The 24,113-nt window shown below is 42.3% G+C and overlaps 1 protein-coding gene across 1 annotated transcript in view; it reads right to left on the bottom strand.

Annotated features, from left to right (window-relative positions):
- MIPEP (mitochondrial intermediate peptidase) overlaps positions 1-23,407 on the bottom strand; it is a 700,113-nt gene extending 676,706 nt beyond the window's left edge. The window contains exons 1-2 of the mRNA XM_069202242.1: positions 23,130-23,407; positions 8,484-8,657 (exon numbers count right to left, since the gene is read on the bottom strand). Coding sequence (XP_069058343.1) covers positions 8,484-8,657; positions 23,130-23,279 — 324 coding nt within the window. The 5' untranslated portion in view covers positions 23,280-23,407. The remainder of the gene's footprint in view (positions 1-8,483; positions 8,658-23,129) is intronic.
- Between the last annotated feature and the right edge of the window lie 706 nt (positions 23,408-24,113).

Below are 24,113 nucleotides of genomic sequence, written 5' to 3'. Positions count from 1 at the left end.
TCTGACGACGATGCAACTTAGCCTCACTAAAATTGACGGAAATATTGATTCCCTCTCCTACAGAATGGATAGAATGTTGGAACGTATAGACAAACATGAAGAACTTGATACGGTGGAACAACAAGTGATGCACATTGAGCATGAGAGAGCCACATCAACGGAGGCACAGAAGCAACTTGAGAAAACTGTATTGGTGCTGCAGGCGAGGGCTGAGGAGCTGGAGGATCATTCTTGACAGAATAACTTACACAATGTTGGCCTAGCCAGAGTCCACAGAAACTGGCAATATGGAAACTTTTGTTGAACGATTCCTTATAGACCTGTTGGGCCGCAAGACCTTCTCAGAACAGTTTGTGGTGGAAGGTGGGTGCATACCGCTCCTTGGCGCCCCACCCTGTACTGCCCCATAGTAGCAAGGCTCTTTAATTATAGAGATCGGGATCTGGTACTCTGCAGCTCTAGAGAACTTTTAACTCTTCTAAATGAGGGCACAGACATCTCAATATTCATGGAATTCATGCTACATGTGCAGGAGACAAGGAGACAATTCCTGCCAGTGAAGCGCAAACTGCAGGAGCTGGAGCAGGACAATGCAATGCTTTATCCAGCCCGCCTACGGGTGACTATTAATGGGAAACCTAAGATCTTCAATGGTCCCAACAGTTTGCAGCAATTCCTTAGGCAAAATGTGTCCCCTGGAGCCGGAGAAGGGCCATCACAGCCGGCAAATTTTGACAGAGTGCCTACAAAAGACATTGAAGAGCAGGACTGATTAATGGTCATAAAAATTATGCATTTTGTCTTACAAATGTGGCACTGCATAACCTTGTTTCCAATTGGACCAGTTGATTGCACAGTTGCTGTGCTATATTGTTGTACTGGGGCATAGGGATAAGTCTGGGTTTTGCTGTATGGTTTGCCTGTTGTGTATGAGGGCATTGGTTGCTGGACTCACTGTTGGACTTATGGGGTGGCTTTCTTTGCTCTACAGGTATATGACTAGTGGGCGCTGGCTGGGTGCTTGACATCCCTGAATGGTGATACCATCCTACCATTTTATTTTTGTTACTTATCTACACAATTGGAGCAATTATAAACATATTTCTGCCCCATTATGCCTATGAGGTATCGTGGTCCTAATCTGACAAAGTCTGTCTCCCTGTGTGTACCACATTGTTGTCCTCTGGGTAATATGATTTGGGAGTTGGGAGGGACTAGGGTGGTTAGTGTATGGCCATGTCGACTGCTGGGGGACATGGCATGGGAGACGTTTCTGCAGCATTTGGAAGATCAAACTGTGCAGACGAAGACTAGTGTAGCTGCCTGAGGTGGGCTGTGTGTATTGGCCATGGGATGCTTGGTGGGGTCTGTTGTGATGGATGACAATGCTACTATGACTACGAACACAGTTAAATTGTTAATCTAGAATGTGAGAGGATTGAATGATCACCGCAAGGTCTGCAAGGTGGTCCTGTATCTGCAGCAGCAACAAATAGATGTGGCTATTCTACAAGAGTCACATTTGCCTGCCAACACTTGATTGCTCACGATGCAGTGCATGCGTGGGGAATGTTGTGCCTCGGAGTTCACAACACATGCCCGGGAGGGGTCCTCATCTGAGCACACCAAGGATTTGAGACTGTCCTGCAAAAGGTGTGTACTGATCTTGTTGGACATTTTGTGGTGGTTGATTGTTGCAAAGAGCATCTTGAGGCACTTTTGGTAGGGGTCTAGGGTCCCAATTATGACGACCCACGGTTCTATCACTCTTTGCACGCCAAACTAGCAGATACCTCACAGCCAGGGTCTATGGTGAAGGCAAACGACTGAGTGTTACTTTTGCTGTTCTTATCAGGCATGATCGTGGGGAGGGGAAGGTGCTAATGGTGAAAGACGACAATTGTGTACCTGTCTGTGGAGCACCACAGGTCATGGAGAGGTTCCGAGATTATTATAATGGCCTATATGCATCCTGAATTACATATGATGCGCATGCCACCGCTGACTATTTGGAAAACATCACAATGCCATCGCTGTTGGACTCACATAAGGAGCGCCTTTTGGCAAGACTCCGTCCCACGGAGATCGCTGCAGCACTAAAGAACATGCCGAGTGGCAAGGCTCCTGGTTCCGGAGGACTGACGGTTGCTTTTTACAAAACCTTTCAAGACAAACCTATCCCTCATTTGGCCAAGTTGTTTGAGGAAATGGCAGGAGACAATGGCATGCCCCCAACCATGCGCAAAGCATTACTGATTACCTTGGTCAAACCCAGCAAGCTGGACGATCAATATTCCTCTTCCCGTCCGTTATCACTCCTTAAACAAACACAAAATTGGTTGCAAAGGTACTGGCTAGCAGGCTGGTGCCCCTTCTTCCCAGTATAGTGGGTCCAGAACCGTCAGGTTTAATACCAGGTCGTTCTCTCAGTTATAATCTCCGGAACCTCTTCGGAGTAATCTCTTGTATCGAACCTGATGTCCGTGCTGTGGCTATTTTTTTTTAGACATGGAAAAAGCCTTTGATTCAGTTGAATGGGAATTCATGATATCTGTCTTTGTGTAGGGGAGGTCTTCTTGCGACTTGTTCAGGTGTTCAATAGGTACCCAATTGCCTGTGTGGGGGTTAATGGTCTGATAGCTGAACCATTTGTCATTGCCAGGGGCAAGCAACAGGGTTGTCCCCTTTTCCCCTGCTCTATGCTCTAGTAGCGGAGCCCCTGGCCTGTGCCCTGCACGAGTATCATACTCACTGTGGCATACGCTCCCCCTCCCTAAAATTTGATAATAATGGCATAAGCTGATGACACTCTCCTTTATGTCTGAGATCCGGAACAGAATTTGCCCCTTATCATTCGTGAGGTGGTGCGCTTTGGGGGCCATTTTGGATTACATGTAAACTGGGATAAATCCCTTATTTTTCCACTCAAAGAGGCCACGGTGCCCGTTTCACTAGTTTCCACTCAGGTGGACCACCAAGCTGATGTCATACTTGGGCGTACTGGTCCCAAGGTGGTGGTACGGGAGAACTATGGGAGGGCTTTACAGCGCCTCAGGGCCTCCTTGAAATCTATGTACATACTCTAATTTAAAGCTAAGTGGATTCTGAAGGTGTATCAGGCTATACATCATTGATGCCACAAACCGAGTAATCCCCGGCATAGACTCTGCAGAGAATACAGCCAGTCTGATAGTAACATAATAATGCTGATGGCAGGGTACAATGAACGCCACAATGTGGCCAGCATAACACAAAGGATGACTGATGGGAACACTAGTCCAAAGCATTCCTATAAACATAGCCTTGGAAGATTTAACAATCATCTCACCTTCAGTTATTCATTCAGGAGGCTAGGATTAGGTGTCTGCTTGAATACAATCAAGAAGTAGACAGTGACGAACTTCAACAGGTACAGGTTGAGACCGAAGTGGACGTGGTTGCAAAGACATGGCCCAATAACACAGAGCATGTTGCTGTTCAAGTCCAAAGAGAACATGTCATCACAATGCTGGCAAAACTTTGACAAATGCAGATACTAGCAGTGTTCAAAATTCAACCTGCCACTTAATGAAAGGAAAGTTAGAGCTAGATGCAGACATACTGTGGATACACAGGTCTTTGAATATGACAGAGTTTAGATGATATGGCCTCAGGCAAATCAATATGCATGGGTATGACACATTCCAGCCTTTCCCACAGCTCTCAATGTCAGTATTAGCACCAACAGGGCAACTTCTGACCCAACATAGCCCTGTCCATGCCTCTGTAGTGAAGCCATATTGGTACATTTGATCTCAGCCTTCGGCCCTTCACCCCCTTTCGGGGTCAAGCTTTGCAGGACAACCTTCTTGTTATCAGGCCCAGATAAGGTGCTGGTTGGAGGTTAGAGACACAAAAAAGGGACAGGTTGATGTACACTTCGCTCATATCACTAATCCGGGATGCCGCCTCTCACTGGCTGTGCCCACCTGATGGCCAAATGCACCCCTATGGTGATGAGGAGCAGAATGTCAATATATGAATGCTGAACAGGATAATAAGTCCAGGGCACTGACCTATGCCCTTGAGGTGGTTGGACGACCAGTTCTCTAATGTAAGGGGGAGAGAGCTGACAGCACAGACCAAACCAACAGGCACGCCTTCACAGCATAAGCCAGGCAAGCAAGCAGTGAGGTGCTTCCTTACTGCCAAACTCTTAACCACCAATAGGATCCCTGCAATCCCTTCGTGTCCTAACATGAGCCTCAGTGCCTCATGTACTGCTTTGATGTACTAAACATTAAAGTTGCTGCCATAACATTATTGCAGAGAGCCAAGTCAGACTGGCGGTATAGGGCTCTAAGTCAAAGTAGCCATTCTGCTCAAAGTCAACCATCAACTTGCAGTAAAAACAATCTCAGTGGGACTAAGAGCAGAGTCCAAACCTCTCAATTTGGAAAAGGCTTAGGAACTAAACTAATCAGGGTCCCCTTCAGACATCGAAAAGTGGTAAACAACTAGAGGAACAGAGACTCCCCCAGATCGAACAATGTAGAAAAACAAAGAGGGAGCAAGGTCTTCAAATGGAGTGCTTATTCACAAGAAACAAACAGCCAGAAATGGAGAAGGGAAGAGGATAGGGAGTCCCAGATAGAGGTATTCTTGGGCAAAATAGCCACCCTCTGTGCTTAACGTAACACGCAAATGCTGCAGAATACCAAATTGCAGAACAGAACGCAGAGACTGAGAAAGGCCTCATCCAAAACTTATTTTTTAGAACAACACACTTTCCTTTTCAAGCTACTTTTGTAGGTTTCACTTTGTTCTAACAATAGTTTTTATGATTTTTTAGATCTATATGTAATGCGCTCGGAGCTTTTGGAGAACTTGTGGGTACATATACCCTCATACAGAGCTTCTTTCCAGAAGCAACTGAAATTCAATGTACAGTTAAGCTACCTGCCATCATAAGCTACATAAATTTGTAATGCGGTAGGACCACAACTGAACTCACTTACTGTTGAGCAAAGTTTTACAAAATTTAAACTCAGAAAACAGTAAGACAACGGATTGAGGCGGTGGGGGAGAATGCCAGGATTCCCGTCAGTGAGGGGTCACTATATTCCATGACTTTAATATCAGCTATAGTATCAGCTTACCATCTCAATGTAAGGCACGTATATAACTGTGATTCTTAACTCTACCTACATTTATCTCTCACAGTAGGTTTGGGAGTTAGGAATAGTAAATATATACTTACCTTATAATGCAATGGGCAGGTCTATGTAGTGCATGGAGTGTTATTGTAGGTCAATGTTAAATGGTCCGTCCAGTGAGAAAAAAAAAAGAAGTTCTATTTACCAAGTCATGCATCACTAAACATCTCCGGCACTCTACAATGTTCCTTTTTTTTAATGATATCTGCTTTAGAGTTGGGTGAAATTTAAATTACACAAGCATAATCTAAGTAATTCCTGGAATTTTGTGTTGCACTTCTTACCAAAATTCCTGAAACTACACCATCATGCCATGTTGTGTAGTTATGCACCATTCACTGTAAAACTTTACCAGAAAGCATGGAAACTACAGAAAACGAGTAGTTGTTGCTCGCATTGATTTTGTTTTTTTACTCTTTCTTTTAGGGCAAAATGTGTCAAAAATTGATGCAAGAATGCATTTCGCTGAAAAATATAGCATAAAATGATGGATTTGCATTTCATGTAATTACACGAAAACAAATTATGCAAATTTCACACACCCCTTGGCTGCTTGAGTTTTGAGGACTACTGTGACAACACTCAAGGGATGTGACACAGCATTGTGTCACATAACCCTCCTGTTCCCCCACCTCTCTGTCAGCAGGATGTATGTTGCCATATCTTTGTCTCAGCATGGCACAATTTTGGACATTTCAGTAAGTGTGATATCTTCATGTTGCTTTAAATTGACTCTTTGTATAATGCGTATGTTGTGTTTCCCATTTGTGCTTGATGGATAGATTCTGTACTATCTTTCTGGGTGCCCTATCAATTCTTTGGAGAATTATTTGCAACCAGACAGACTCTTATTACTAGGTTGCTGCATTCTGGGTGATTCTCAAACCTCTGGAGCTGCTGACAGTTTTCTGCTTTTCAGTCACTCTGCAGAGCCTCTACAATCTACTCCCTCAGCAGATCGCTGCAAAGCAGCTACTCAGTCCATTGCATCACAATTCCTGCATCCTTCAGTCAGGCTCTTACCAACGACACCGATATCATACACATACTGCGGCACCTGAAGTAGAAGGGGAATATTCAACAGTAAATATGTCCTCATCCCTACCACAATCAGTATTGTGTATTCGTACTAAAATAAGGGTCTTTTTGCAACCCTTAGAGCATCAAAAAACAGTGATATATGAAATGCTTGGATTAATCTCAGCCACTAGCAATCGCTCAGGCCGCATCCCAATCCATTGTTTTTTGCCCACTGTGTCACCTTAGTTAGAACCCAGCCATATACATAGCAGCCATAACCCTGCTCCTCATGGGAACAGTTCAGCCCGAACTGCCAGGCTAGGTCTTCACTGAAACGGAATACAAGCAACCCATGACTGGTTTCATCCTTATTATGGGCTCATCAGCCAGGTATAGCCTGATTCCAGTGGCACAGTGAGCAAGGGACACACGTCTGGGCATAACCGTCACACTTAAAGCATCAAAAAACAAAGTGATGTGTGGAATGCTTGAATTAATCTCAGCCACTGCTGATCGCTCGCACTACATGGCAATCCATCAATCTTCGTCCACCATGCCACCTAGGTTTGCACCAAGCCATATGCAAATCAGACTTGACCCTGCTCTTCATGGTGTCCTTGGCTCACTATGTAGGGGTGTGGAATTTAATAAAACATCTACTTGTCCATGGGACAGGTTGCTTCATAAATCTACTTCCCCTGTAACAAAATCCACTTGTCCCTTTGGTGCCATCTAGTGCGGTGACAAATCATGGAAGCAATCTCATTATATAAGGGCTCTGATAATAGCCTCTCTAATTATGCCAGCGCTAATACTATAGTAGGGTTTGAATACAAGCAAATCCCTCACAGATGTACATACTGAGGCTGTAGGTGGCAGTTAGCTATAGCTCCATGTTTGGAAAGCACTTTGTAGTCTGTGCAAACCTACGAACTTGCATGTTCAGAGGTTTTTACCAGCTCTTCTGTAATTGTTTTCCATACTGAGAAAGCTTGGACATTTATTCCTGACACTTGGGGAAAAAAGTAATTGGAGGGAAAGTGCACTTGTAAATGCTCAACGGATTTTCACATGAGCAATTCTAGGCACACCTGTTTGCTTGAGCTAAAATTTAGTTCTCAATTATTTTCTAGGAATGCCATTTCCTGGCCTACTTCTGTAAATTCTTCTTAATTCAGAAGATGTCAATCTGCACAAATGCTAAGATCACAAAAATATATATATATACATATATATATATATATATGCACTTTTGTGACTTCCTGTAAGAATTGGGCCCCTAGTTAGGCCTGGTATTTGTATTAATCAAGACCTTTTGTTTTTATTACAGATCTGTCTTTTTCTATTGGCTGGCTTCACTATGAGTGACAGCATTGTGCTCTTTTACAAGGAGCATGTCGGCACACAAAGTAGTTTTGTTCAATACCAGGAACTTCTGTGGCAATGTGAGCTTTTTAAGACCAAAAAATATTTTTGTTTTTGACAATGTCTGTTATAATAGTGAGGGCCTGGCAGCTCAACAAACAATAAAGTTTTACAAAAACCATGTCAAAACAAGACACGCATTAACAAAACCAAAAGGTTGACGACCAAAGTCTAACCTACTGACTTTGACAATGCTTGTTTATTTCTATGTTTCCTATAGTCTTGTTGAAACTGGTTACACTGTTTTTTTCATTATGTATATATTTTTTTTAGAAATACTAGCATGCATCAACTAAATGATGCTTCAAAGAAATGGTACCTAAAATTTCACAGCAACTTAGCCAAACATTTTTTTTCCTTATTGCATTTTTGTAATGAATGTTTTGATTGTCAAATCAAAGAATCCTCAATATTTCTTTCAAGCTTCTGCAAATATTTGCATCTCATTAAAGAGCATTCCGGGAGCATTACACATAGCCTCACCGTTCAACTTTGCAAACACATTTTCAGACTGGAACTACTATCAGTAGTGATGTCTCGCTTGGTACGATTCTTAGTGCGTGCTCACCCTAATAAAGGCTTTGCATTAATGACCCATAAGATCAAGTTTGAACAGCATTAACATACGGACACAAATGTTACCTTTACTGCAGACAATGCCCTTCCCTAATCCATAATGTGTACAGTAAACTGGCAAACAAGGGTTTTGTGCTGCAGGAGGTGGAAAAACTAAACTGTTAGTATCAGCAGTGGAGTGATTTCCGAAAACAGCTATGTGGAAAGTAAAAGCACCCTAACTGAAAACAAAAATCGTTCTTGTGAAATATAAAAGTGATATTTTACCAAGTCTGCCACTCTGCACAGCGCATCGGAAAGTTGGTCAAATATTCCAACAGTTTGAGGTCCTGGTGTTGTTGTGCATGCCCTTTCAACAAGGAATTCTGTTTCTTTGAGGGCTTTTTCTTGAGCTAGCTGAAATCCTTCAGGGGAACTTAATTCAGGAACCCCAAACAGACCCTGCAATATAATAATAAGAAGCAAATCACACAAAAACATGTAACGAAGCAGAAGGACACACAAAGCTGTTCATAAGCACCTACACGGAAGATGTAGCATACAGTGGATGGTGAAATAAGCAGAGACACTTAATTTTCAGTCGGGGCAGTCAAAAGGGAATCCTTCAGTGAGTCATCAACGTCAATCTCTCTCTGCTACTATTGACATAAACACCATACATTACAGGGGTGTGGAATTTCATAAAACATTTACTTGTCCTGTAAAACAAATCTACTTGTCCCTGTGGTGCCATGTAGTGCAGCGACAAACTATGACAGCAATCTCATTATGCTCTGATAATAGCCGCTATGATTGCATCAGGGCTACTATTATAATAGGGCTTGAATACTTGTAATTTCTATCCTTACTATAGCAATTTCCTTATTTTACTACTTTTTCACAGATCTACATACTGTGGCTGGAGGAAGCAGTAAGCAATAGTTCCAGGGCTGGAATGCCTTTGAGTCTGCAAATCTATTTACTTGCATTTTTTAAAGATTTTCACCAGCTCTTCTCTAATCTTTTCTCAAAATAAGCAAGGTTTGAAATTTACTCATGACAATGCCAGAAGTAGAAGTTCTTCCAGGGTGGGGGAAAAAGTGGTTAAAGTGAACTTGTTAATGCTCAATAGATTTTCACATGCGCAAATCTACACATGCATATTTGCTCTTCCTAAAATACAGTTCACAAATATTTTCTAGGAGTACAATTTTCTGGTCTACTTCTGTAAGTTCTTGTGAATTCATGAAAGCCACTAATTCAAACACATATACAATGGGTGCACTTTTGTGACTTTCTTTAAGAATTGGGTTCCTAATTAGGTCAGGTGTTAACAAAGACATTTTGTTTTTATTAAACATCTATTGCTCTCCATCTATTGGCTTTACTGTGAGTGATTGCGTTCTGCTCTTCCACAAGGCTCACATTGGCACACAAAGTAGTTTTGTTCAATGCAAGGAACTACTGTGGAAATCAGTGGAGTAATGAAACTGGAACCCTGCCCCCCTGCCAAGAACATGAAGGGTCCCCCCCTCCAGACTCACTCAGGGCAGGTGCTGTGCTGAGGGGGGCTGCGGGGCCTTTGTTAAGCCACTGGTGGCAATGTGAACTTTTGAGACCATAAACCTTTTTTTCTTTTTGCCAGTGTTTATTACACTGGTGAGGACTGGCAGCTCCCACAACAATTAAGTGTTACAAACACCATGTCAAAACAAGACGTGCATTGATGAAACCAAGAGACTGAAAATGTTGTAGTGGCTGGCTTTGCCAGTGCTGGTTTACTTTCATGCTTCCCATAATCTTGTTGAAAATAGTTACACTGATTCTCATTTGGAATATTTTTTAGAAACACTAGCATTCATCAACACATTTTACTAAATGACCCCTCAAAGAAATAGCACCTAAAATTTCATAGTAGCGAAACTTTTATTTCCTATTGGCATTTTTTTCCTGAATACTTTATTTTGAAAGCAAATAATCATCACTATTGCTTACAAGCTTCTGCAAACATTTGCATCTAATCAGAGAGCATTATACTTAGCCTCATATTGTTAAACTTTTCAAACATGTGTCCTTAACCAGTGTCAGTAGTAAAGTGTGACCTTAAAACGTCTATGTATAGCACTTACCCTAATAATGAAGGCTTTTCAATAATGAACCATAAATACAAGTTCGAACAGCATTGACAAATGGGAACACACATTGCCTCAACTGCAGACAGTTCCCTTCTCTGTAAACTGGCAGCCAAAGAGTTTGTGCTGCAAGGCGTTGGACTACTTGTCCCAAGGACAAACTAAACATGAAAACTTGATGCCCTTGACCCCAAACAATATGTCCCAGGCTTCAGGCGATAGGAATTCCACACCCCTGCATTACACCAGTGACCCATGCATATACAGTTGGTGTCAGGAACTGAACAATGCAATTTCTTCCCAAATTATCAAATATTAGTCACATATATTCACTTAACGAGGCAGTGAAATTAGCTCCAGGCCTGTTCAGTGTAGCTTGCTGACTAGTTTGATATATTTTCAACATTTTATTTAGGTTTTTTTAGTTTTTAATATTTCTAAGGCCTCTCTAAAATGAAGTGTGGCACAGAGGGGGCAACATTACACCATTTTGAACGAAGTGGTAAACTGCAAAACAAAGGCACTTCACTGTCATAAGTGGTCACGGTAGCAAGGGAACTCTGAACCTTTACTCTTTATAAGGAGATCTCTGCAGTCAAATTCCACTTTTGTAGAAAACTTCTGTAATTAAGTTGTTGGCTTGCTCCTAAGCCACCTGAAGATTGTCATACACTTAAGGATCTGATTTGACAAATAAAACGTACCTCTAAGAGAATTCTCACAAGACACCTTAAAGTACTCATGCACCAGCTTGTAACCGGACCAACTCACTCAGTAGGACACTCACAACATCAGGGCTCGAAAAATCCTAAAAATGTTACTAGATATGCAGGTCGACCAACTTAAATAATCTACTCAAACTACCTGTAATATACTTGACCCGTAAACGGATCTCAAAATGTGTGATCCTCGGCAAAGAGTTTACACAGTCGCCTTATTCTTAATTCTCACATATGATTGCACCTTGAAATATGTGAGCTCAGCATTTCTGCAGTACAAAAAACTCTTTTGCTTGATTAAGTAGACTAACGTTTGCTGCATGCATCACAAGAATCTAGCCCGCATACCCATGAAGTCTAGCCAACATAACCTAGGACTTCTTTTAGTTTACTAACAACATTGCCATCAGGGCAGGAGTGTTTCTCAGTTTGTTTAAACACGCACTTTTAATAAATATATTATTAAATCATGATGTGGTAACATATTGTCATCTACACACAATAACTTTCCAAGAAATATCCAAAAGTCTCTCCATTAACCTGCAGTTTTACTGATAAAACTATATAGGGGGTCATTCTGATCAAAAGACCGCCGCGGGTATTCTGGCTTTCCCGCTGGGCTGGCGGGCGACCGCCAGAAGGCCGCCCGCCAGCCCAGCGGGAAACCCCTTCCCTCGAGGAAGCCGGCTCCGAATGGAGCCGGCGGAGTGGGAAGGGTGTGACGGGTGCAAGGCAGACACTGAAAATCTTAGTGGGGCCCTGTTACGGGGGCCCCTGCAGTGCCCATGCCAGTGGCCCCACGACACCCCTTACCGCCATCCTGTTCCTGGCGGTCACGACCGCCAGGAAATGGATGGCGGTAATGGGGGTCGGAATCCCCATGGCGGCGCAGCAAGCTGCGCCGCCATGGAGGATTCCCCAGGGCAGCGGAAAACCGGCGGTCCACCGCCGGTTTTCCGTTTCTGACCGCGGCTGTACCGCCGCGGTCAGAATGCCCATGGGAGCACCGCCAGCCTGTTGGCGGTGCTCCCGCGGTCGTTGGCCCTGGCGGTTTTTACCGCCAGGGTCAGAATGACCCCCATAGTGTATTAACAATCTGTGAAAATTGGGTTTCTGAAAACATATCCTTTGCACATCAACATGTAAAGTATTCTGATTTGTTTTCCTCCTATTTAAATATTTTTTCATCACACAGAAATATAAAAAAGGGCGTTCACAACTACCGAACAATATTTTGAAATTTTTCCACAGTTGACTTAGTCATTTAAATGTTGTGCGTTAGGAAAAACCTGACACCCTATATCCTTTTATTTTACATTCTAAGCAGCAGGTCACACAGTCCACCTTACAGAGTACTGGAACTCTGCAGTCAGAAGGAAAATTAATTGTAAGAAAAACTGAAGTTTGACCTCTGTCTGTGAAGGTGACAAGAACAAGATTTAAAGGCATCTTTTATTGCCTCTCCACTTTTCAACTGAAAAGAACACCTGTTCAGTGTCAACTCGCCAGAAGGGATGAGAAAGTATTAAAAACAGCTGGACATGATCCAATAAGACTGCGAGTGGTCGAGTGGATTTTTGGAGCCCTGAACATCAACCTCCCAACCTTAGATAAGCTACAAATTTTCCACCAGAAATCTTAACCATCCTGCCCACATCAATATTCGCCTTCAATCAACTGCCCTGTGAACTTCCTGACTACCAGGCCCTATCATAAAACACTACTATTCAAAGGTTATAAAGAACAGTTCGGTGGTTGACCAACTAGCTCATTATATTCAGGGCATTTGGATCGACCCTAAAATAAAAACTGAGGAAACAACATAATAGGGAAAAAAGCTCCAACTCACATACTATCCAAAAGACCAACAACACTGGTCACCTAAAAATGCATGCTTGCTGTTCCTTAATAGAACTCTTCGTGCTTAGAGTATTTAGGAAGCAGATTGCCACCTCTGATATTCTGTTCAAATAACAGGAAGTCAGAAAGCCCCAGGGAGTCAAATCAGAGAGAAGGTAACAGATCTCGACAAATTCCCTACAGACCAGCTATTACACATGCTCCCAAAACCAATCAACTCATGTCATCAACAGAGCCATAAATTCTCTCTGAGGCCTCTTGAAAAAATATGCAATCATCAGCCAACAAAATCTCTGCTGCTATAATAAAATAGTTTGTTTTACATTTACCAACACCTCGGGAAGCGCAATCCTCAACTTCTCTTTAGAATCAATAATATTTCAAAGACATCTAAATAGTGTGTTCTTTAAGACGTTATTGAAGAAGCAGAGACTGTATCCAAGTGACCTTGCCATTACCAACACCTCCTACCTAATGGAGAGAGCAGCTGGCCTAGACCTAGCGGAGTTCACAGAAAGAACGTGGTAACATCCAGGGTGGCCTGGCCTTCAGAGATGCATAGAAGCAACCTTATTTGGCACTAAGGGCACCCTAAAAACCCCTGGGTACCACAATGGAGCACCTGCTCTATTTCTCTATGAGCTCTCATTGATCGTCTTTGACAGTGTGCATCACCTTACCCTCGCCCACCAGCTCAGTGAGCTGGAAGTGTGAGACAGCATAAAACTGGATCCTGTTGTTCCACACAAAACAAAATCTTGTCTTCTACCTCCCCTCTCTGGTCTTGTCATCTTACTACACTACTCTCAGAGTGACCTGGGGCTCTCCTATCTCCCCTTCAATCTATACATCAGTCCACATTCTCTTAAAATACCGTCCTAAGGCCCAATCTGCTACAATTAGGTAGATAGTACCCAAATCCTCCGAAACTTCTAAAGCTGAAATTGCATGCAATCTCAAATCCTGCAAAATCAGGAAGCATGTCTACAAACAAACTGCAAACGAATGATGCAAAAGCTCCTTAAACTAGTAACTTACAAAATAGAAATCATAATCTGTGGCACATTACCTCGTACAAAGGGATTCCCGTATGGCCCATTGATTTAGGAATAGCAACCACTGCAACCGAGTCTCTAAGGCACACAGGAGATACCCTGGACCTAGTTCCAATACTATCACCTGGGACTGAATAACCTCAGAGCCTATAGCATTCCTTGCCTTGACTTCACCATGGATGGGTACTGGAATAGTCCTCGATACACCACAAGGTCTGTGGAATACTTGGTCACTTGAACATTTCCAACAGACCGGGCCTGAATAATCTGTTCATTCTCACCGCTGACTTGCCAGAGAATAAATTATCTCTACGTTATTTCCTATTGAGACCAGTTACCTAAACTGTACCCAAGTAACTCTCGGAGATTTAAACCTCTCCCATCTGAGCATCACTTGGGCCTCAAAATTTCTCAGAACACATTTCTTCCTACCGGATTCTCACCCCTGCCCACAAGCCCTTGTAGACAAGACACTTGAATATGGTAACATTAAGCAATACATGCCATGCCAAGCAAGTGCTATGAAATGTGTGCCTGGATATTAAATCATCACAAAGCAAGCTGGGTCGCAATGAAACATTACTAAAGTACCCCAAGGAAAAGGAGATGTTAGAAAACAAGGTTGAAAGCAAAAACATTTTGTCAAACACACATCTCATTGGACGCATCGAAATCTACCCAATTTCCACTCAAAGAATCGTGATCCGAGAACCAGCCACAATACAAGGCAGTTACACTGTCCTACTAAGAAAATATTCCACAACAGATTTTACAGGCAAACATGATATTCTGGCCTACACTCAATCCTAGAATTGCCATTCTGACAAGAAATTTAACAAAGCAAGCTCCCAAACAAGGAAATGCTGCAAATCGAGCACCCCAAAAAGGGAGCAACTAAGAAGCTAAGCAAGTGGCAGTGATAACGTATACAAATACACAGTGATAAGACCTACAAATACAAAATTACAGCGCTCCACAGAAGAATATTTTTTTTAAGAGTCAGTGGGGTTATGGCTTTCTTGGAGTAAATGGTAAAATGTCTTGGAATTTGAAGCTTCCGATCAAAGGGTTTATCAGACAGTATTTAGGACATACTAGAGATAGAAAGCAAGTCTAAATTTAAATAACACTAGGATTTTTCCCATTTACACCTGCAGAACACATTTAAATGGTATATGGTATATGCGAGATATGCGAGGCATGCATTTGCTTGGGTAACTTGGGGTATGATAGTCTTCCACCAGCCACATGACTGGACAAAATGAGTGTTGTGTAAAAAATATATAACTTTCTTTTCTTTAAAAACAAAAGGAGCAAGCATTGCTTGGAAAGTGGATTATTACCTAAATGCCAGTTTCACAATTAAATTTAAAAAACAATATCAAGAAGGCAAAAGACAAGGTTAAAATATAACTGGGTGCTTAAGACGAAGCAAGGCTCACACGTCACACTACTATTAAAGTACTCTTATTTACAGCATCAAACTGCATTTTTCCAAGAACGGATTGACAGACACAGTTCTAGAGGACAAAGGTGCACAACAAGTAGACAATAAAGCATCTCTCCAGGATCTATGGCATGGATGATATTGCACAAATTAAAGCATTGCCTCTGCAATACGTCTTACAGCAACTGAGAGGTAAGCGACATCAGTCAGTTGTCAATACAGATTTCCCTAGCTTTAATAAAGAAAAGTCTAGATTTTATTAAAGGCATGGAGATGAGTATTATGCTTCATTTTCTTGCTTTAATTTCAACAGCAGTCAGGATAAAACTATAAAACTACATTTCCCATAAGTCCATGTGAAGGAAACTACAAAATGATTTCATAAAGAAAGAAAAAATAGGCAGTCTTTAAACTGAATAACTGTTTTAACTGTGAGCAACAATTTCTCTTTTCTTGCAAGAGCAGATCAAGGATAATTAAATATAAGTATAACAAAAATAACAATAGAAATGGCAAGCAAAAAAACAAAAAGGTCCCTGGCGAAGTCCAACATAGTAATTGACAGGGTGTTCGACTGTTCTGAAGGATGCAAAGACTTGGCATACTCCAAATGATGTAGATCTGATGGTGTAGGTAGATGCTGGAGGATTAACTTAGCAGAGTGGTGGAAACACATGTCACAGAAGTGGTTGACGGTGTAACCAGCATTTTAAGACAATATAGGGTGGGTAAATAAAGGTGAGCGGTGGGATAGTACTCACCTCCAGGTCTTTAATAAAATCTAGACTTTCCTTCACTTAAGCTAAGGAATTCTATATTCTATTACAAGACCAGAGACTCCTATTATGCTTGTTTAAAGCATATTAACAAGAGTCTGCTACATGAGTTATTGGTTTACAATGAAGGGTTCTGAAAGCTAAAATGTTAGATCAGTCTGCTGATCTAAGAATGTCCTCCAATCCAGCACCCGCCCAGAAGGCTATAGAAGCTACAGCCTCTCTAGCAGAATGAACTGCAAAGGAATTGGTGTCAATACCTGCTAGACACATGATCCATTTAACCCAATGAGCAAAGGTAGTGAAAGACACAGGTTTGTTTGATTTAAAGAAGAAAATCAGCACCTGAACGGAGGAGGACGTTCTCAAATCTGCATGCTTTGCAATATATGTTTTAAATAATTTCATAAACAAAGTTTAGGTTGGGAAGGTAAACAGTGATAGTGCACAGCTGATAAATTTGTTTTTCTGTGAATTCTGACAGAAGAATATTGCACTGAAGAAATATCTAAAGCTCTAACATCAGAGATTTGTTTCAATGAAACCAAACATAACAAAATCGTCAATTCTGCAGATTAAAAATTATAGAGATAGAAACTTTGTATCCTATTATGAAATAAACAAATTCAAAATCAGATCAACATCAACATGTGGTTATATTTTGGAATAAATTTGTATTGACACCTCTAAATTTGTTGACACTTCTAGCATGGAAGCTGAGATAGCCTGCTGCACTGAGGCCTGAATAAGGCTATTTAAATTATCACGAAAGAGCTGAGCATCCTCATCATCAGTGAAATCAGAAGTGTTTTCAGAAATTTTTAATTAAAAAATTGAAAAACAAGACACCACAAAATTAATAATATAAGTGAAGTAGACTGGAAGGCTACCAGAGTCACCAAATACTCCAAGTTAAAAAGGTAAATAGAAGTAATACAACAAAATAAGGCATCTTCCTTTACTTCGGTTGCATTGAGGCTAGAGGCGTGTTAGGGAAAGTCAAAGTGCCCCACACCCTTAGTAAGAAAGTTCAGTTGGGGGCGGATACCACTGCTAATCACCACTTGAAGGGCTGGCTAAAACAGGCTAGTGGAAAGGAAGTCCATAACCATGCAGATTAAGCACTAGGAGCCAACGCGGCCGCGTGTTAAGAGCAGAGTCTCCCGCCGGCCTCAGAGCTTTCTGTTGGTCTTCCTGAAGTAGCACGTCTCTCCTCAGCACTCAGAGAGACACATTACCTGAAAAGCGCTCAAGCATAAAAACAACCATTGGAGCTCTATATAGATGAGGGCGTTCTAAACCTAAGATATGACAAGAGAATCACAACATAAAAGTATTTACAAGCTTAAAAAGTATAGGCATACCAGAAATTACATCACAATATATATACCATATAAATTAAAAATGTGTGAATAATACTTATCTTGACTGCCAGCAGCAAGCAAAGAGGAACTGTTGCTCGCAGTTAAGACAATTATTAATATTAAAGACGGCCTAATGGTTCTTCCTTTATGACTGTATTTTATAGTCATGTGGACTCGTGGGAAATGTAGTTTTGCAGTTTTATCTTGGCTGCTATTGAAAATACAGCAAGAAAAGGAAGCATAATAGGAGCCTCCTGTAATGTAATAAAATCCACTCAAGACATGAAAATGCTTGGCACTCATGTAATTGGGGCAGAATTTACTAAGCAGTCAATGCAGGGCCATACAAGTTAGGAGGCTTCTCTGCATAATGCTGCAATCACATAACCATACCAACCAATATCAACAATTCAAAGAGAAACGGATTTCCTTGCCAACACGTGAACTAGCAGTATGCGCTCAATAATTCCTCTCATGTGAGCGACAACAGAATTGCTTATGTGCCTGGACAATCCTCGCTATGAAATCTCATGCTTCTCTACATTGTCGAACATACCCTTAAACAAAAGTATGGTTTATCAGTGTCAGCCACTGAAAAGAAAAAGAAAGTTAAACAAACATACTGCTTAGTTTTTGCCACTAATTTACTAACGGTCCATGGATCGATCTACCACGTTGAATAAATCTTTTATACAAAGAAATATTTTTTGTGGTATCTAATAAATTCCTTTTCCACAATTTGGCGTTAACTGAGGCATCAGACAGGGGAGCCTGGTGTTCCATGTTTTCTTTGTCTCAGCTGTAAAATCTCTCTCTATTATTGTTAAATGGCATGTTCAAGCTGGAATTACGATATGTCTACTGGGCTATTCATCTGCAGATTACGTTATTTTATAGGACACCAATCATGCAAATAAACACTACAGTCTGTTCCCCACACATTCAAAACTGTAAGAAAAATGGTAAACTAGTTCACATAGATATTGGGGTTCATCCTCCGAGAAGGCATTAGAGTTGCCACTTCAGTAGGTGTTATCTCAGTATATCAATGAGAACTAAATGAGACAGAATGCACAAGGTTAAATTACTATGCCAATTCAATTAAACAAACAAATAACCTTTTAGAAGAAGCAACATTTGTCCATAAATGGTAAGGTGGCTATGGTTAAAACAATGATACTACCTGCTTTATATAAACTTGGTGAATTTATTTTGACATTTGAAGGGTTTGATCTGCTTCAAACTTTAGGTATGATTAAATGCCATGAACTGGTATCAAAAACCTGATGCCAAGGGAGTGAGAAGGCTGCTTACTTGCCTGGCTATTGAACATTACTGGGCACCTAGACAGAAGGAAACAACTGTCTGGTGTAAAAACACTATGGGGGTCATTCTGACCCCCGCGGGCGGCAGAAGCCGCCCGCCTGGCGGGAACCGCCAGAAGACCGTACCGCGGTCAAAAGACCGCAGCGGTCATTCTGACTTTCCCGCTGGGCTGGCGGGTGACTGCCAAAAGGCCGCCCCCCCCGCCCAGCGGGAAAGCCCCAGCAACGAGGAAGCCGACTCCGAATGGAGCCGGCGGAGTTGCTGGTGTGCGACGGGTGCCAAGCAGACACTGAAAATCTTAATGGGGGCCTGTTAGGGGGCCCCTGCAGTGCCCATGCCAGTAGCATGGGCACTGCAGGGGCCCCCAGGGGCCCCACGACACCCGTTCCCGCCATCCTGTTTCTGGCAGTGAAAACCGCCAGAAACAGGATGGCGGGAAGGGGGTCGGAATCCCCATGGCGGCGCTGCTAGCAGTGCCGCCGTGGAGGATTCCCTGGGGCCGCGGGAAACCGGCGGGAAACCGCTGGTTTCCCTTTTCTGACCGCAGCTGTACCGCCGCGGTCAGAATGGCCCCAGAAGCACCGCCAGCCTGTTGGCGGTGCTTCCGCGGTCAGAATGACCCCCTATGTATCTTACCCATATCCACATAGCACAGTGCAAGAAACATTGACAAGGCTGCACTATCACCATCAAGTGAAAGAAACCAATAAAAAGGCCCAACCGTGAGAATTGAATCTAGCTCCAACAACTGCCAGGAACTTTCGCCATTGTCAAGGAATTCACCAACCCAACAGCTGCAATCAAACAACATCATTCCCTACACAAGACCTCTGCAACAACCTCTCTGACATCTTCCACAAAATATTCACCAAAAACTACAACAACTTTAAACCCAAGTCATCCCCATCGACCTTCACAGCCTGCTAACCTCAACAACCAAAGACTACCAACTGGCAGCATGGAACCCTTTATCCATCGAGGACACTGCAGCAATAATTAAGGCAGTCCAATAAGGGTGCCCACAGACCCCGGCCCCCACCATATCTACAACCTGAGAAGAGTCATGATCAGTGCTGCACTCACTCCCATCATCAACTCCTTCCTCAAGACATCCACCTTCTCAGATAGCTGGAAACACACCAAAGTCACCGCCCTGCTCAAAAAACCCTTTACCGGCCCCGAAGTACTTAGCAACTACTGACTCATCTCACTGCTCACCTTCCCAGCCAAAGTCATCAACAGACACCTTTCTGACCACCTAAAGCGCTACCATCTCTTGGACCACTCACAATCAGTATTCTGAAACAATCACAGCACCAAAACAGCACTCATCACTGCCACTGATGACATACAAATCATCCTTGACCGTGGTCAGAAAGCCGCCCTCATCCTCCTCGATCTCTCCACTGTTTTCAATACTGTCTCCCACCACACACTCATCGCCAGGCTACACACAGAAGGAATACAAGCATCAGCACTCAAACAGAGAGCTTCCTTCCTCTCGCGACGGACACAAGTCAGGCTCACATCGGAACCCAACAGCCTGATCAATGGAGTCTCACAGAGATCATCATTCAGCCCCACATTTTTCAACATGTACATGACTCATCTGACTAACATTATCAGATCCCACAGAATTCACATCATCTCATATGCTGATAAAGCCCAGCTCATTTGTTCCATCTCAGACAACATAGTCACACCAAGACAAACTTCAAACAATGCATGACCAGCATGCCCAATTAGATAAAAGAAAACTGCCTCAAGCTCAGCACCGACATAAATGAAGAGCTGATCTTTGGGAATAACAGCTCACCTTGGGACTCCATCTGAAGGCACGCCGAACTCAGACTGACACCCACTCTAATCGACCACGCTAGAAACATAGTCCTCACCCTGGACACCAACCTCTCCATAAAGTCCCAGGTCAACACCATCTCCTCCTCATGCTTCCACCTCCTCTGCATGGTAAATAAAATCTTCAAGTAGATCCCACTGAATACCAGGTGTACCATCATGCAGGCCCTAATCACAAGCAGATTGGACTACAGCAACATTCTACACAAGCAGACCAATCCATCTTCTTTACAGACTGCAAACCAACCAAAACACCACAGTCAGCCTCATCCTCACCTCCCATGCTAAACTCACAGCACACTACTCCTCAGAGAACTCCACTGGCTCCCCATCCAGAAGCACTGCAAATTCAAACTTCTTACACATGCATTCAAGTTTCTACACAACACGAGAAGCTCATATTTCAATCACTGGCTTCCCTATCACCAACCCACCATACGACTTTACTCAGCATCACTCTCACATATACACACACTCTGCATTTACAGAAGTAGAAAGGGGTGTCGGTCATTTTCCTACCAAGCCACCAAATCCTGAGACGACCTCTCCCAAAACATCAGGGTCACCTCCTAACTTCTTGAATTCTGCAAGAAGCTGAAGACCTTTTTTTTTTTAATAAGTCTTGTTGTAGGACCATTGAAACTGCCTGTACTCAGGCCCAGTCTCACCACACGCCAACACTCACCTACTCAGTGCCTAGATATTCTCACAAGTGACAAGCAGCACTCTACAAATACACTTACATTATTATATATGATGGTTTGACACCCTTGTATCTCCAAACAACAGCCACACAGGGAAGTCTATGTCAGAGATGAGATTAATTTTGTATTTAACCCCGGTTACCTGAACTGGACAGGTTGTGAAGTTTTAAATATACACTCTAGAAAGGTGAGGTCAGTTCAGTGCCACTCAACCTGCGTTTGTTGTAACTGTTTCCTAAATCTATGCCAGAAGAATAAATAAGTAAACTAATTGCCCTTGCTCTTGTAATATTAAAGGTCATATAGCACCCTTCAGTATTAGAAAGAAAGGTCTTACCCATGGAAAATGGTTCCATGATCTCACTAACAATATCCTCGGAAAGGAGAGTCGCAGACTCCATCCACCTATTTGTGGAAACCTGTACTGTGACAACGCTTTGTTTTATAAAATATGTGCAGCGGTACAAATGATTGAAAGGCGCCTGTGACTGAAAGCACAGACATTTCTAATACAACTATAATGACTAAAACATGCTTGACCTATCGTCACAGGAACTTTCAGATTCCACTCTGTGGCTTGGAGAACACCCAAACAACAAACTGCACTACAATATCATACCAACTGCACACAGCGCTGCATGTTATTACATAGCTAACCAAACAATCTGCACAGGGAAGCCAGTAGGAACTTTTGAGTTTGCATTAGGGCTTATGGCATCCCCGATACCTGAATGAATCACAACATTAAAAACACAAAGACTGGAGAAGGAATTTATCAGTGATTAGAACGAGCCCTAACAAACCAAAATGTAATTTACTACAGGGTAACACACACAGAGCAACACAATTTAAGAGGCTACATATCACAAAACAGACATGAACACGTTATATACGGACTGAGAGCACAGCATGGACACAGCAACTGAGGTATATCCAAAGCACACAGTTCATTAAAGGGGCCATCCAGTGAAAAACGTCATAACAGATATCAAAACTCAAGAATGCATAATAAAAAATGCAACATTCTAGAATGCTTACCGTTAGTGATTGCTAAGACATTCTAGAATGTTTACTGTTAGTGATTGCTAAGAGACACAGAGGTGGGTAAATTGAACTGTACTTTTTCTTACACTAGATGGCCACTTAATTAAATGGACCTTGATATACTAGTATGAAAATTAAAAATATTATTCATAGATAAACTGATATATAATCATATATCCCCCTATTCACTACAGAGTACATATCAAATCAGCAAGCAAATTGTATTGTTTTAATGGACATGCAAGAACCTTCTTCAATGAACTGTTAATTAAAATACAGCAGTAAACGACAAAGGAATGACCGTGCCACCTAATCTAAAAAAATAAGACTTATGATCTGTGTGCATGTTCACGTCGGTTTTGAATGGAACTGGAATAGGGCATAATGTACCATTAGGATGGCATTGAAATTGAAACGACTTCTGGGAATATAGAGCACGACTTTCTAAACGTGTATATGGTTGCAAATGTGTACACTAATACCCAAAAATAAAACAGACTGCTTCACAGAACGCGTTGTGAGCCTCACAGTGATGAAGAGTCTGAAAACAAGTTGCTGTCATAAACTTAACTGACACTATGGCCAGGACAGCCCATTGGCCATGCATGCGGCACCTTCTTTTAAACCAGGCTACACGGCAAGATGCTCACCGTGCTCCTCCTGCCTGACAGCTCAAATAGCCGCTGCTGCCTGGCATTAAAGGCTGCCCCCACAGGAGACCAACTGGTGCTGACACTCCTAAGAAGCCTGGTGTGCCTGATCGCTCCTCGCAACAGACTCCTGACGCCCACCAGCATCATGGCGCTGTCCTTACGTGGACCTCTGCACCTCAGAGAAGGGCACTGGCTATAAACTTAAGGAATCTTTCTGTCTTTCAATGCTCCCGGTCCTTGCATGCTGGCTCCAAGAGCTGTCGTAAAATCAGGCCGTCGTATGGAAACGAGTTTACGTCACAACGTGTAAGCCTCAGGCCGCCATCTTGGGTGAGGCGCCTTTAAATGACTTACATTTTAAACTTATACTAAACTTGAAATTACTATAACAATAATATAAATGCCTATAATAATAATATAAATGACTATAACAAAAACATGTTTTCTTATTGCTGACCAGCCTTCCTATTATTTGGCTACGGCACAGCAAGAGAAAATGGGTCATGGACAATATCTTCAACAATAGAACTTCTTTCCGCTGCCCGTATGTGATAGTGTCCATCTTTGAATGGGAGAAATACACATTTCTTGTGGAAAAAGCAAAAGACATCTAGAAGGTCTAATGTGACAGAGAAGTCTAGTGAGATTATTGTGACTTCCGTGGAAGCCGACTGGATAATTTATCAGAGCCATTAAAAGAAATGGGATGGGCAATTGACACAGAAGTAGGACTGTATTTTGGCAGCGACCATGTTGTAGAGGAGTACAGTGACAGTTCTCTCGGTCACACAGAAAGATTAATCTAAAACGGAGCGCAAAAGGCGTCAATTATTATACACTCATCACTTCTAAAACACTGAAGTACCCAAGACATAAGGAGCAAGCCGTTTGTAGGAATTTTTGAGAACGCAAAGCGTTGTAGAATAAATATATTTATTTAGAGGGTGTGTAGGATACCGACCCCTGGCTGGCACATCCAAC

This window comes from Pleurodeles waltl, chromosome 8 (assembly GCF_031143425.1).
Source record: "Pleurodeles waltl isolate 20211129_DDA chromosome 8, aPleWal1.hap1.20221129, whole genome shotgun sequence".
NCBI classification, from domain to species: Eukaryota; Metazoa; Chordata; class Amphibia; order Caudata; family Salamandridae; genus Pleurodeles; species Pleurodeles waltl.
The sequence above is the reverse complement of the archived record's forward strand: the minus strand, read 5'-3'. Positions and strand labels throughout refer to the sequence as shown.